This window comes from Grampus griseus, assembly GCF_964374135.1.
Source record: "Grampus griseus genome assembly, chromosome: 3".
In the NCBI taxonomy this organism is placed as follows: Eukaryota; Metazoa; Chordata; class Mammalia; order Artiodactyla; family Delphinidae; genus Grampus; species Grampus griseus.
Window position 1 is genome coordinate 169509792 of NC_139019.1, and position 12531 is coordinate 169522322.

Genomic DNA, 12531 nt, shown 5'->3' on the forward strand with positions numbered 1-12531 from the left:
AAGATGTAAAAAATTGTGGTGAGGTACAGTAATTCCGAGGCGGTATGAAGGACGAGGCCTGGGGACTGTGATGGGGAGGGAAGGATGGAGGGGGTTGGGAGGGGGATCCGGAGGGCCTCTCTGAGGGGGTGAGATCTAAGCCAAGTCTTGAAGGGTGAAAAAGAGCCAGCCAGGGCTTCCCTGGTGGCGCAGTGGTTAAGAATCTGCCTGCCAATGCGGGGACACGGGCTCGAGCCCTGGCCCAGGAAGATCCCACATGCCATGGAGCAACTAAGCCCGTGCACCACAACTACTGAGCCTGCGCTCTAGAGCCTGCAAGCCACAACTACTGAAGCCCGCACACCTTGAGCCCGTGCTCAGCAACAAGAGAAGCCATCACAATGAGAAGCCCACGCACCACAGTGAAGACCCAACTCAGCCAAAAAAGAAAAACAAAGAGCCAGCCATGTGAGAGCAGAAAGAAAAGTGTCCCAGGCAGAGGCAACAGCTTGTGCAAAGGCCCTGGGGCGGGAACGGACAGGACTGCTGGAGGAAGTGAATGTACATACAGGACCCTGTCTCGTGTGCTCACTCTTACTACCAGTGACTGAGACCTCGACACAGGTACCAGCTGGGAGCTCTGAGACATCAGGGAGATTGGTCCTGAACGGCAGGAGGGTGAGGTCTGGCACGGTCACTCGCTCACTGGGTCCACGTCTGAGCCAGGACCGACGACCTGGTCTGCGCACTGGGGACCGGACGCTCTCTGTGGGTGGTCTGCGCACTGGGGGCGGGGCGCTCTCTGTGGGTGGTCTGCGCACTGGGGGCGGGGCGCTCTCTGTGCGGCCAGCGCAGGGCCCGCGGGGCCGCTCACCTCATGTTGAAGGGGGCCATCAGCCGCACCACGTACTGCCGGTCTTTGGGCAGCTTGAGCTTGGGGATCTTTGACGGGTCGAAGTCGGGCGGGTAGTATTTCTGTGGGGAGGAAGGAAGGGTCAGGGGAGCTGCTTTCAGACGCAGGGGCAGGCTGGGGGCAGAGGGAAGGGGCTCTGGGGAGCTGTGTCTGGGTCCCCAAGACCACGCCCACGTTTGAGGATTTGGTGAGAGGACTCCTAGGACTTGCATACACTTGTCCTCATGGCTACTATTCATCACAGCAAAGGGATACAGAGAAAAACGAGCCAAGGGAAAAGGCATGTGGGGAGGGGCCCAGGGAGACCGGACACAAACTTCCAGAGACTTCTCCTGATGGAGTCAATTCTCCCAGTGATACATTGTGACAACGTGTGCGAAATGTCCCCCAGGGAAGCTCAGGAAGACCCAGCACCCAGGGTTTTCACTGGGGGCTGGTGTGTAGGCACCTCTGCCCGGCACGTATGACGATTCCAGACTCTAGACTCCCGGAGGGGAGCAGGTGCTCAGCATAAACCACACTGTTTGTACTAACAGTTTAACCCCAGGGAGCCATTCTTTTCAGAGAACATTGGGAACCATCCCAAAATTCAGGTTCCCGGATACCAGCCAAAGTCCAGCATTGCAAGCCAGGCTTTCTAAGGCAGCAGCCTCAAGCCTGTTGCATCAACTCTTTCTGCACAGGAGCCTGAGATGGGAGATGTGGGGAAGGAGAGTCTGGATTATGAAAGAGAACTACATACGATAATCAGAAAATAAAGCACTTTGCATTTTGAGCACTTACTAGGCTCCACGTAGTACACAGAGAGCTTTATGTCCCCTGCCTCATGGAATTCTTGCAAAGACTCTATGAGACAGAGAATGGTGTACCCATTTCACAGAGGAGGAAACTGAGTTCTGGTGGTTTCAGCTACTCAGGGTCACACAGTGTGAGCAGCAGATCCAGGATTCAGACCCAGGGACACAGCTCTGGGGAAACTGTGGTACAGTGATTAGGAGCATCAGTTACAGAGCTGGCGGGGAGGGGTGTCTGGGTTTGATTCCTCTATTCTCTGGCTATTACATAACCTCTCTGGGCCTCAGTTTCCTCATCTGAAGAAGGGATAACCTGTCCCCCTGAGAAGACCTGATGAACAAGGCACTTAGAGCTGTGCCTGGCACACAGAAGCATCTACCAGCAAGTTATGGAAATAGCTGGGCTGCCAGTTGGATCCTCGGGATGGAAGGACTTTCACGGACTCGAAGTCCGACACAACTGCACTGGGTCTGGCTGGGGCTGAATTCCTAATATAGGTGTTTAAGAGATTAGAGCACTGAGTCACTGTAAGGGACATCATCCTGGGCTCCAAGCCACCAGTCTGGAGGTCTCCTCTCTACTCCGTCCAGACATCTTAGGCTTACACACTCCCAGGCTGGGGAGCTCACCCCCTTCCTGGGAGCACACACCCTGCTGAAGGGCGGGGAACAGGGACTCAGAATTCCGGAGCGCTCTTTTCCAGAAGCTGAATCCTGCCTTCCAGAGACCAGCTCCACACCCCAAGAGTCCCAGTTTTCCCCAACAGAACTGGGAGAAGTTGAGGCAATTGGAAGGGTCCCTGCCAGCGGAGAAGAAGAGCTTAGCAAAGCCTAATCCCTCCGAGGAACACGATTGGCTAGAACCCCAAGCGGGGAGAGACTTAACAGAGCCACGCCTCCTGGAGATGAGAATGTAAAGTGAGAATACCAATATCCTAAAGAGGCTCCGCCCCCAACGGGAGTGACTGGATAATTCCTTTCAGAAAATCCTATCAGAAGTGAGTGGGTAAATAGCCTAAGCTCCGCCCCCACAGGTGACTGGGTACACCCCAGCCTCGAGGGGAAGGCTTAGTGAAGGCCCACCCCCCGCGGAAGGTGATTAGGAGGGTTCTAGAGAGCCCCGCCCTGCAGAAGGCCGTTGGGGAAGAAAGCAAAGGCCCTAATAGGAGAGGATAAGTAGCCCTCCTCGGCCCGAGCTCCGAGATGTCCCGCCCCAGGTCGAAAACCCTAGTTGCCCAATACTTACGTTTAAAACTTTTCGCTCCGACATCTTTACCTCCTGCTCTTCTCACGACCACGAGAATACTGATTAGGCTGAGTGCTTGTCGAACTTCCCCGACCATCTATCCTTGTATTTCCGCTTCCGTTACTTCCTTCAGCGGCTGTTATTGGCTGCTGCGTACACAGCTTGCCTTTTCATTGGTTCAGATCACCGCCTGTCAACACTCGAGTCCGTCTGTATTCCCTCCCCAGTTGCAACCTCGGTAAGGGCGCAGCAGAAGGTTCCGGCGTCGGTGTGGATTTGAAGTTCCGAGGAGGAGGCGCTGCGCCCTCTAGAGGTGAGCAGCGACTGGTTAAAATTTCGTCGTCACGCGACGTGGCTGCTGGTAGCTACGTTCCCTGTGGTTTTATTCAGCAAACGTAGAACTCAGCGTTGAGCGCTTACCTTGTGTGTTGGGCTCCGGGAACCTACACATCGTTCCCGTGTCCCTAGCGCTCACCTGAGGACTGGGGCAGCTCTTACGATCCACACAGCTCCACAGGGAAGCACCCTGGACGCCCCCCCACACCCAAGTTTATCTTGAGTCACAGTTAGAGACTCAAAGACCAGGCTCCAAACCTACCTCCCCCTACAAACATTCGCTCCCAGATGTCCCCCCCGTTGTTTGCCTCTGAGTTGTCCCTCTAAAGAGGTCGTTCCTTCCCTAGCCTCCTCCCTTCCTTTTACAAATGTTTGTTCTGTGTCAAGGACGTGCTCAGTCACTGGGGACACATCAGAGAATAAGACGTAAGATTTCTGCCCTCATGGAGATCACAGTCTGTCTGGTGGGACTGATGGCACAATAAACACACACAAAAACCCTTTCGGGTCCTGGTAAATGATCTGAACATAATAAAACAGGGAGACATATGGAAAGTGATGAGAAGGGGCTACTTGAGATGTATGAGTGTCCTATGGCTGCTGTAACAAATTACCACAAGCTCAGTATTTTTAAACAACACATTTATTAGAGTTTGGGAGGTCAGAAGTCTAAAATGGGTGGCAGGTTCCTTCAGGAGGCTTCAGGAGAGAATCCATTTCCTTGTCTTTTCCAGCTTCTAGAGGCTGCCAGAGTTCCATGGCTCGCGGTCCTGGATCACTCTGACCTCTGCTACCACTGTCACATCACCTTCTCTGTCTCCCTCTGACCCTCCTGCTTCCCTTTTATAAGGTCACTTGTGATTACCTTGGGGCCACCTGGATAATACAATATAACTCTACTTCATTTTCATTAACTTTAAAAAACATATTTATTTATTTGGTTGCACCAGGTCTTAGTTGTGGCAGGCGGGCTCCTTAGTTGTGGCTTGCTGGCTCCTTACTTGTGGCATGCAAACTCTTAGTTGCAGCAGGCATGTGGGATTTAGTTCTCTGACCGGGGATCGAACCTGGGCCCCCTGCATTGGGAGCATGGAGTCTTAACCACTGCACCACCAGGGAAGTCCCCATTTTCATTAACTTAATGAAAGATCCTCAATCTTTAAGGATCCTCAAGATTGTTAAATTAATCACATCTGCAAAGTCCCTTGTGCTGTGTAAGGTATCACATTCACAGGTTCTGGGGATTAGGACATGGATATCTTTGGGGGGGGGTCTTTATTCTGCTTGCCCTAGATGAGGTGGTCAGGGAAGGCTTCTTGGAGGAGGTGACCTTGGAATTGAGACCTGAGTGAAATGTACTGAGAAGCTCCTGGATTGAGAAAATCCTTCAGAGCCTGGCTGTGTTTTCCCCTCCTCAGAGCTTCCCAAACCCATGTGCCATTGGTGTCCACCCACAGTGGGGCTCACATCTGGGCAGCTTTTGAGGTGAACCAAACTGAACTGAACTGAATGGATTCATCATTCCATCCCAGGTGGAACACCCACCACCCCTGCCCTGACTCCCCCAGCCCTGTCTCTTTCTCTGGTCCAGCCCTGACCCCGTGTGTGGCAGTGGGGATTCACTGTGTGTGTGTGTCCTGGTCTGTCCTCTCCTCACAGGGTCTCATGTGGATCTGTTAAAAGAAGGAAGAGTCCTCATTCTAGTGACAATGATCCTTTTCTAATTAAACAATTTAAAAAATCTCATATTCACAGTTCACAAAACATTGCACTGTGTCAAAGGAGGCAGGCAGTACATCCCCATTTCACAGACTGAGAAACTGAGGCTCAGAGAGGCAAAGTCACTTGTCCAAGGTTGCCCGGCAACTCGGCAGCAGTGAACCCAGGCCAGTCAGGTCCCATCCACCCTTAGGTGGATGTCAAGGGCACAGCCCCTCTTTGGGGGTGCAGGGAACCCCCACTACTTGCCCAGGGTCACGGAGGCAACGGCGGGGAGACTCCAGGCGCTTGATTCCCCATAGTCAGTGAGGTCCAGAGCAGCCACCTGGATGCAGTACTTGGCTTGGGGCCTCACAGCCTTGAGGGTGAAGGATGTGCCTTCAATTGGTCCCACCTGAAAGCAGAAGGAGGTCTGGGTCGGTGGAAACAAGGAAGCTATGTGATCAAGCCTTCCGTCCCCATGTTCGGGCTGCTGCTCCAAGACTCAGGCACCAATGTCAATCCTCATCGGCATGCCCTCTGCGGCCCCTGTACATCTTCGGACATCTTAAACATCTTGCTGAGCAGGGAGAGCCTGCCCCTCCCTGGCCAGCCAATTCTTGGTCGACCAGGAGCATGCCTTTCATATGAAAACCAACCCACCCCGAGTCCACACCCCCAGCCATCCCCTCTCTGTACTGGTCACACACCAGCCCATATCCCCACCCTGTCCTAAATCACCCCAGGGCCAGATGCCAAGCAACTAGAGACCACCCTGCAGCCCAGAGCCCACTGGAATTATTCAAACTTGCTTACCCTAAGCTGTTCACCTGCCCCGCCTAGCCTTCCCCGAGGAAACCCCAATCCACCTCTGGCCTGGGCTCTCCCCTGGCTCCCACTTCAGCCTCCTGATGTCCCAAAGTTGCCCACGTGGCCCTGCGTGGCGTGATGTGTCCTCTTTTCTGAGGAAATGTAATAAATTCTTCTTTTGATGGCCTTGACCTTTCCATGTCCTCACTCAGGCACCTCCACAGATTAAAATCCCTGGGCACCCATGAGACACCCTCTCAGCTCTGCCTTTCTGGTTCTCCGCCCTGTCCCCTCTGTTCCCGCCACTCCACACTCTCCCTCCAACATCGGGGTCCCCCTCATCCTTGGCATGTCCCATGTCAGCCACCATCAGCAGCTTCCCCAGTTCAGGTCTGACTATGTCCCTCCTTCCTCTGCACAAGCTGTCCCATATGGCAGCCGGATGTGATGCTTTACGTTTTAAATTTAGATTAATTAATCATTGCACAATCTTGCGAATACACCAAAGTTACTGGCCTGTGCACTTGAAAACAGAGAGCTTCGTGGCATGTAAACTCTGTCTCGATTTTAAAATTGCAAGCATTTGCAAAATTAAACTAATGAATACTACATCAACTTTAAAAGCCCATTCCTCGACTCCTCAGCAGCTTGCAACTGCTTGGCAGCCTCATGCGGCCCGAGGCTACCGTCTTGGACAGTGTGGATGTGGAACATTTCTACTGTTGCAGAAGGTTCTAAGGGACAGGATTGCAAAAGCCTAAACCCTGCAAAGACTCAGCTCCTCAGCCCAGCATCCAAGGCTGCCCAGGACACAACTGCCCTGCCCGTATGCTCACTGACTGATACCCTGCCTTTATTGTTTAAGAATGTAAAACAATATATTGGTGCTCTCAATTGAGGTGAAATTCACATGACGTAAAAATTAACCATTCCAAGGTGGATAATCTAGTGGCATTTAGTACATTCACAGTGTTGGGCAACCATCACCACTATCTAGTTCCAGAACATTCCATCCCCCCAGAAAGAAGCCCCATCCCCATGAGCCGTCACCCCCTCTCCCTCCCCCAGCCCTGACAACCACTAATCCAATCTCTGTCTCTGTGAATTTGCCTGTTCTGGACATTTCCCATCAATAGAATCACACACAGTGTGTCCTCCTGTGTCTGGCTTCTCTCACTGAGCATCGTGTTCTCAAGGGTCCATCCACGTTGTAGCGAGTGTCAGGGCTTCTCTGCTTTTCATGGCTGAGTGATGTTCCCGTGTGTGGAGGGACCGCGTTGTGTTTATCCATCATCCGTCGATGGGCACTTGTGTTATTTCCACCTTTTGACCATTGTGAGTGGTGCTGCTGTGAACATTCGTGTACAAGTAATTGTTCGAGACCCTGTTTTCAATTCTTTTGGGTAGATGCCCAGGAGTGGAACTGCTGGGCTGCGTTCACGTTGCACACCAGCACCCCAAGCTGTGACCCACACCCCACTGTACCTTTGCACATGCTCTTCCGTCTACCCGGGAACTGCCCTCCCCGTCACCTCACCCTCCTCACCTGGCGGAAGCGGGCAGCTCCGTGGCGCTTGTAGCGGATCCGGTACTTGAGTGAGAAGATCTCCGGGAAGGGCCAGGACCGGGGGGGTTCCCATTGCACCCAGAGCCGCTGCCCAGGGAGGGGGCTCAGGCGCACACCTTCTGGAGGGTCCGGTTTGACTGACGGACAAGCAGGAGACAGGGTCAGCGGAGGGCACATTCACTCATTCATTCAACCAACCAACCAATAAATATTAGTTGAGGGTCTGCTGAGTGTCCAGGGATGTTCTGGATACTAGGGACACAGTAGTCCTGTCACCTTGGAGCTCAATCCCCCGGGCAGAAGATAAGACACAAAGGCAGATCCGAAGGTCATAAAAAGGAGGGAAGAAAGGTCAGGAGTGCAAGGAGGGTAGTGGGTTGCAATGTTTTTGGAGACACAACTCACATACCAGAGAATTCACCCTTTGAAAGTGTACAGTTCAGTGGTTTTAGTATATTCACAGTGTCATGCAATCATCACCGCCATTTAATCCGGAACATTCCATCTCCCCAAAAGAAGCCCCATCCCCGTGAGCAGTCAGCCCCCCATTCCTCCCTCCCAAGCCCCTGACAACCAAAAACCCACTCTCTGTGTCTGTGGATTTGCCGGTTCTGGACATTTCCCATCAACGGAATCACACACTGTGTGTCCTTCTGTGTCTGGCTTCTCTCACTGAGCATTGTGTTCTCAGGGTCCATCCATGTGGTAGCGAGTGTCAAGGCTTCTCTCCTTTTTATGGTTGAACAATATTCCATTGTGGGGATGGACACGTTTTGTGTATCCATTCATCAGTTAATGAGTATTTGTGTCGTTTCTAATTTCTGCCTATTATGGATAATACTGCTATGAACATTCATGCACAAGTTTTTTCTGCAAACGTGCTTTCCATTTTCTCTTAGATATATACCTAGAATTGGAATTGCTGGATTACATGGTAACATGTTTAGCTCTTTGAGGGACTGCCAGTCTGTTTTCTAATAACCACCAGCAATGTATGATGGTTTGCAATTTTAAAAAAATGCTTAGGGAGGACTCACTGAGGAGATGATATCTGAGTTGAGAGCTAAAGGAGGTGAGGGAGTGAACAGTGTGGAGACCTGGGGGAAGAGCCTTGCGGGCAGGGGGAACAGCACGTGTAAAGGTCCTGGAGCAGAACTGTGCCTGGTGTGTTGGAAGAACAGCGAGGAGGCCCATGTGGCTGGAGCAGAGTGAGTGAGAGGGGGAGAGGGAGGAGGGGAGGGCAGGGAGGGGACAGAAACAGATGGTGGGAGCCCTGGAGGGCTGTAGGCAGGGCAACAATGGGACCTGACTCAGGTGCTCACAGGCGCCCTCTGGTGGCTCCTGTGGGGAGGACAGATTGTGGGAAGGAGGGCGAGAGCCCAAGGGGGGACCCGACTGGAGTGCTCACAGGCACCCTCTGGTGGCTGCTGCGGGGAGGACAGACTGCGGGCAAGAGGGCAGGAGCCCAAGATGGGACTTGACTGGAGTGCTCACAAGCGCCCTCTGGTGGCTGCTGTGAGGAGGACAGATGGGGGTGAGGGCAGGAATAGGGGACCAGGATGGAGGGGCTGCCACTGGTCCAGGTGGGCGGTGATGCAGGTTGTACCAAGTAGGGGCTCAGGAGAGGGGAGAAGTGGGCGGATTCTTGCTGAATTGTGAAGGTGGAGCCCACAGGATCCGTGAGAGAAGGACAGGATCTCATCCTGACAGGTGGGAGGTGGGCGTGTGTGTGTGTGGGAGGAGCAGAAGGGGGACCCTCCACACCCCCACCACTGCCCCTACTCACTGACGTGCTCTGGGACGAACGGCACGAAGCTGCTGCTGACGCCCCGGGGGTGGACAGCTGTGATGTTGAGCACATAGGGCACCATGGAGAACATCTGGATGTCAGGGATGATACAGCTGGTGGCCTCTGGTGTCTGCTGGAGGCAGGGCCAGCTCTCCCCATGGGCTGCCACGCCAAGCCTGGACATCGAGTGTGCTGTGAGGGTCCCAGCACTTCCTGCTGGCCCCCTGTGCCCTGGACCCCAAGTAGGGACAGCAGGTGAGGAGTCCTGCTCTTGGCTGTGTGATCCTAGGGACCCCTCACTCCAACATCACAGAGCCCGGGGGACCCAGGGTCAGGGGTAAAACCCCACAGGGAGATGCTAGGGTCCGGATTCTAACACTTTCTGGGGGGACTTCCCTGGCGGTCTGGTGGTTAAGAATCTGCCTTCCAATACAGGGGACGTGGGTTCGATCCCTGGTCGGGGAACTAAGATCCCACATGCCACGGGGCAACTAAGCCCATGCGCCACAACTCCTGAGCCCTCATGCTCTGGAGCCCATGTGCCACATCTAGAGAGAAGCCTGTGCACCACAGCAAAGAAGAACCTGCATGCCACAGCAAAGACCCAGCACAGCCAAGTAATAATAATAATACAGTTTTTTAAATAAATAAATAAAGCTTTCTGGAATGTCAACATTCCAGCCTTAGAATTCCAACATTCCCAGGTCTACAATTCATGGATTCTGGAATCCGAAATAATAAGATTCCAGTTCTCTAGAGTTCTGACACCCCAAGATTTCAGACTCTATAGGCTGGAGCTCAGCACCGTCCACAGCAACTTCCACAGCATCCAAAACGTTCTGCTTCTGCCCTGTGGATATGAAGCGCGGCTAGTGCAACTGAGTGGGACTTTTTGATTTATTTCATCTAATCTGAATGAAAAAGTTTCCACCTATCAGAAAGCGTGGGAAAGCTCCTCAGAACAACTCAGGTGTGTGAATCTACTTTTCCAAACACAACTATTATGAAATCTAATCAGAGATCAAGAATATCCGATTGGGGGACTTCCCTGGTGGCGCAGTGGTTAAGAATCCATCTGCCAATGCAGGCGACACGGGTTTGAGCCCTGGTCCGGGAAGATCCCACGTGCCGCGGAGCAACTAAGCCCTTGTGCCACAACTACTGAGGCTGCGTGCCACAACTACGGAAGACCATGCACCTAGAGCCCATGCTCCACAACAAGGGAAGCCATTGCAATGGGAAGCCCACTCACCACAGTGAAGAGTAGCCCCCGCTCACCACTAGAGAAAGCCGGCGGGCAGCAACGGGAAGACCCAAAGCAGCCAAAATTAATAAATAAATTTATTTGTTTTTAAGAAAGAAATTCTGATTGAATGTTTAGCATCTGAATTGAAGTGTGACACGTGTAAAGCACACATGGAATTCCATGACTTAGTATAACAAGACCGAATGCAAAATTTCTCATTAATTTTGAAAGTATTGATTACATGTTGAATACTTCAGATAATCCTATTAAATGCTATGAAATCAATTTCTAGTACAAGTTTAAATCTATGAATCGTATATAAGCATGTTAAAGTGCATCGCATTCGATCATATTAAATGATAAACATTTGGAATATTTAGATACTATTTAAATAAAATATTAAAGCCAATGTCACCCATTTCTTTTTCTTTTTTAAATGTGGCTTCTAGAAAATTTTACCCTCCACATGCGGCTTGCAGTACGTATTTTAGGGAGTATATTTCTAAGGGTTGGTGGTGCTCTAGAATTCTGAGGGGTTCAGGCTCTCACGAAGTCCCCAGCTGCCCTGATCCTAGGGGGTCAGCCCCGATGTAAAATCCCCAGGGAGCCCTCCAGGCTCTCTGACCTGTATGTGGCAATGAAGGACGTGGGCCTGGAGGAGTTCGGAGCGGGCGGCAGGGTCCAGGAGCAATCCACTGCGATCGGGTACCTAGAGGCCTGGCACCGCACCCTGGGCTGGGTGACAGCTGCTGGGGGGCCCGGAGAGAGAGGGAGAGCATGAGCTTCTGATTCACCCAGGACCATCAAAGTCCTACCGTGGCTTGGCCCCCACCTCACTGCCAGCCAGTGCTGGGCACACATTAGGAGCCTAATAGAGGTTTGTGGAATAAATGAGTGCATGAATGAAAGGCACCTACATCACCTCTCACTCTCGCTACAACCCACCAAAGCAGGAACTATTAGCCCATTTTCCAGATGGGGAAACTGAGGTTGACGGACCCACAGAGGGGACCTAGGGTTGGCGGGGATTTCTGGGGGGAGGGAGATGCTTTACCGGACCCCCTCTTTGTGATGGTTTTGTTTTGAATCACATGAAATGAATGGATACAATTAAAATTTCTTTCTCTCTCACCCTTCCTTCCTCCAGGCTGTGGCTGCCACTTCCCGGTCCCTTTGGGGTAGCTCTTGCCCTCTCTGTGCCTCAGTTTCCCCCACCCATGCAATGGGATGGTAACCCCCTCCCATCAGTGGTCATACAGAAGGTGTGTGAGCTCCCACCCCACCCAGGATGTTCCACGGCAGACAAAGTCCAGTCCTCAGAGAGTGTCCCTCTGCCCTGGCTCCCCCTACCCTCCCCGGGTCCCCACGTACCTTCTCTCCAGCAGCAAAGTGAGCAACCCACCCAGAAGGTGAGGGTGAGGACAAGTCTTGGGGCCATGGCTCAGGCGGGATCTGCTTTCAGAGGCTGGGGCAGGGAGCACCCTCGGGCAGGCAAGGGACTCAGGTCCCACCCAGGGGAAAGCCCAGCCCCCAGTCGAGGCCCCCTACTTCCCCTTCCCCTTCTGACTCACTGCCTGGTTCATGGGGCTCCGGAGGAGGAGCCCCCAGTCCCTTCCCCGGCCACCCCCAGTCTCGGGTGCGGAAGGCCCCAAAGGTGGGGGCCAGAAGGAGGAGGCCACGAAAGGGAGAAGTGGTAACCCTGTGGCCTTTCCCAGAAGAGCCTTCCTTCCGGCTGCAGCGAGGAGGGGGCACGCCAGGGAGGGCCATGATGACAGGGAGAAAGACAGAGAGAGGCCAGGGCGGGGAGGAACAGAGAGCAGCTGGCGCCGACAGAAGATGCCCATCACTCATCAACCACAGAGATGGGGACCCCCACCCCCACCAGCCACATTCCACGCTCCAGGCCACAGAGGGGCAGAAACCCAGGCTCTGGGAAGGTAGCCCCGAACCGTGGACATTCTCCAAGGGCCTGGGACGCCCGGGGACAGGCAGAGCCACTGCTGGACGCTGAGGAAACCTGGGGAACAGGCTGGACACGGAGCTGGAAAGAGTCAGGAACCCCCAGGGGATTTCAGGGGGTTGGCCCAGAGGCAAAGAGGCTGTGGGAGGGTGTGGGACACTCCCACCAGGGCCGGGTTTAGGGTGAGGACAGT

General features: G+C 53.3%; 2 protein-coding genes across 3 annotated transcripts in view; both read right to left on the minus strand.

The window, feature by feature from the left end:
• YJU2 (YJU2 splicing factor homolog) overlaps nucleotides 1-3026 on the minus strand; it is a 17175-nt gene extending 14149 nt beyond the window's left edge. The window contains exons 1-2 of the mRNA XM_082650479.1: nucleotides 2933-3026; nucleotides 854-954 (exon numbers count right to left, since the gene is read on the minus strand). Of these exons, the coding sequence (XP_082506605.1) occupies nucleotides 854-954; nucleotides 2933-2956 (125 nt within the window). The 5' untranslated portion in view covers nucleotides 2957-3026. The remainder of the gene's footprint in view (nucleotides 1-853; nucleotides 955-2932) is intronic.
• A 2202-nt stretch (nucleotides 3027-5228) lies between these two features.
• On the minus strand, nucleotides 5229-11854 carry EBI3 (Epstein-Barr virus induced 3; the record flags this gene model as incomplete). Of its 2 annotated transcripts, none has more annotated exons than XM_082651407.1 (5): nucleotides 5229-5381; nucleotides 7323-7480; nucleotides 9130-9308; nucleotides 11004-11127; nucleotides 11750-11854. In XM_082651407.1, the coding sequence occupies 5 exons, from the start codon at nucleotides 11814-11816 to the stop codon at nucleotides 5229-5231; spliced, it is 681 nt and encodes a 226-aa protein (XP_082507533.1). The 2 variants fall into 2 exon arrangements, with proteins under 2 accessions (XP_082507533.1, XP_082507534.1); XM_082651408.1 differs by having other exon boundaries at nucleotides 11004-11124; nucleotides 11750-11816.
• Nucleotides 11855-12531: the final 677 nt, after the last annotated feature.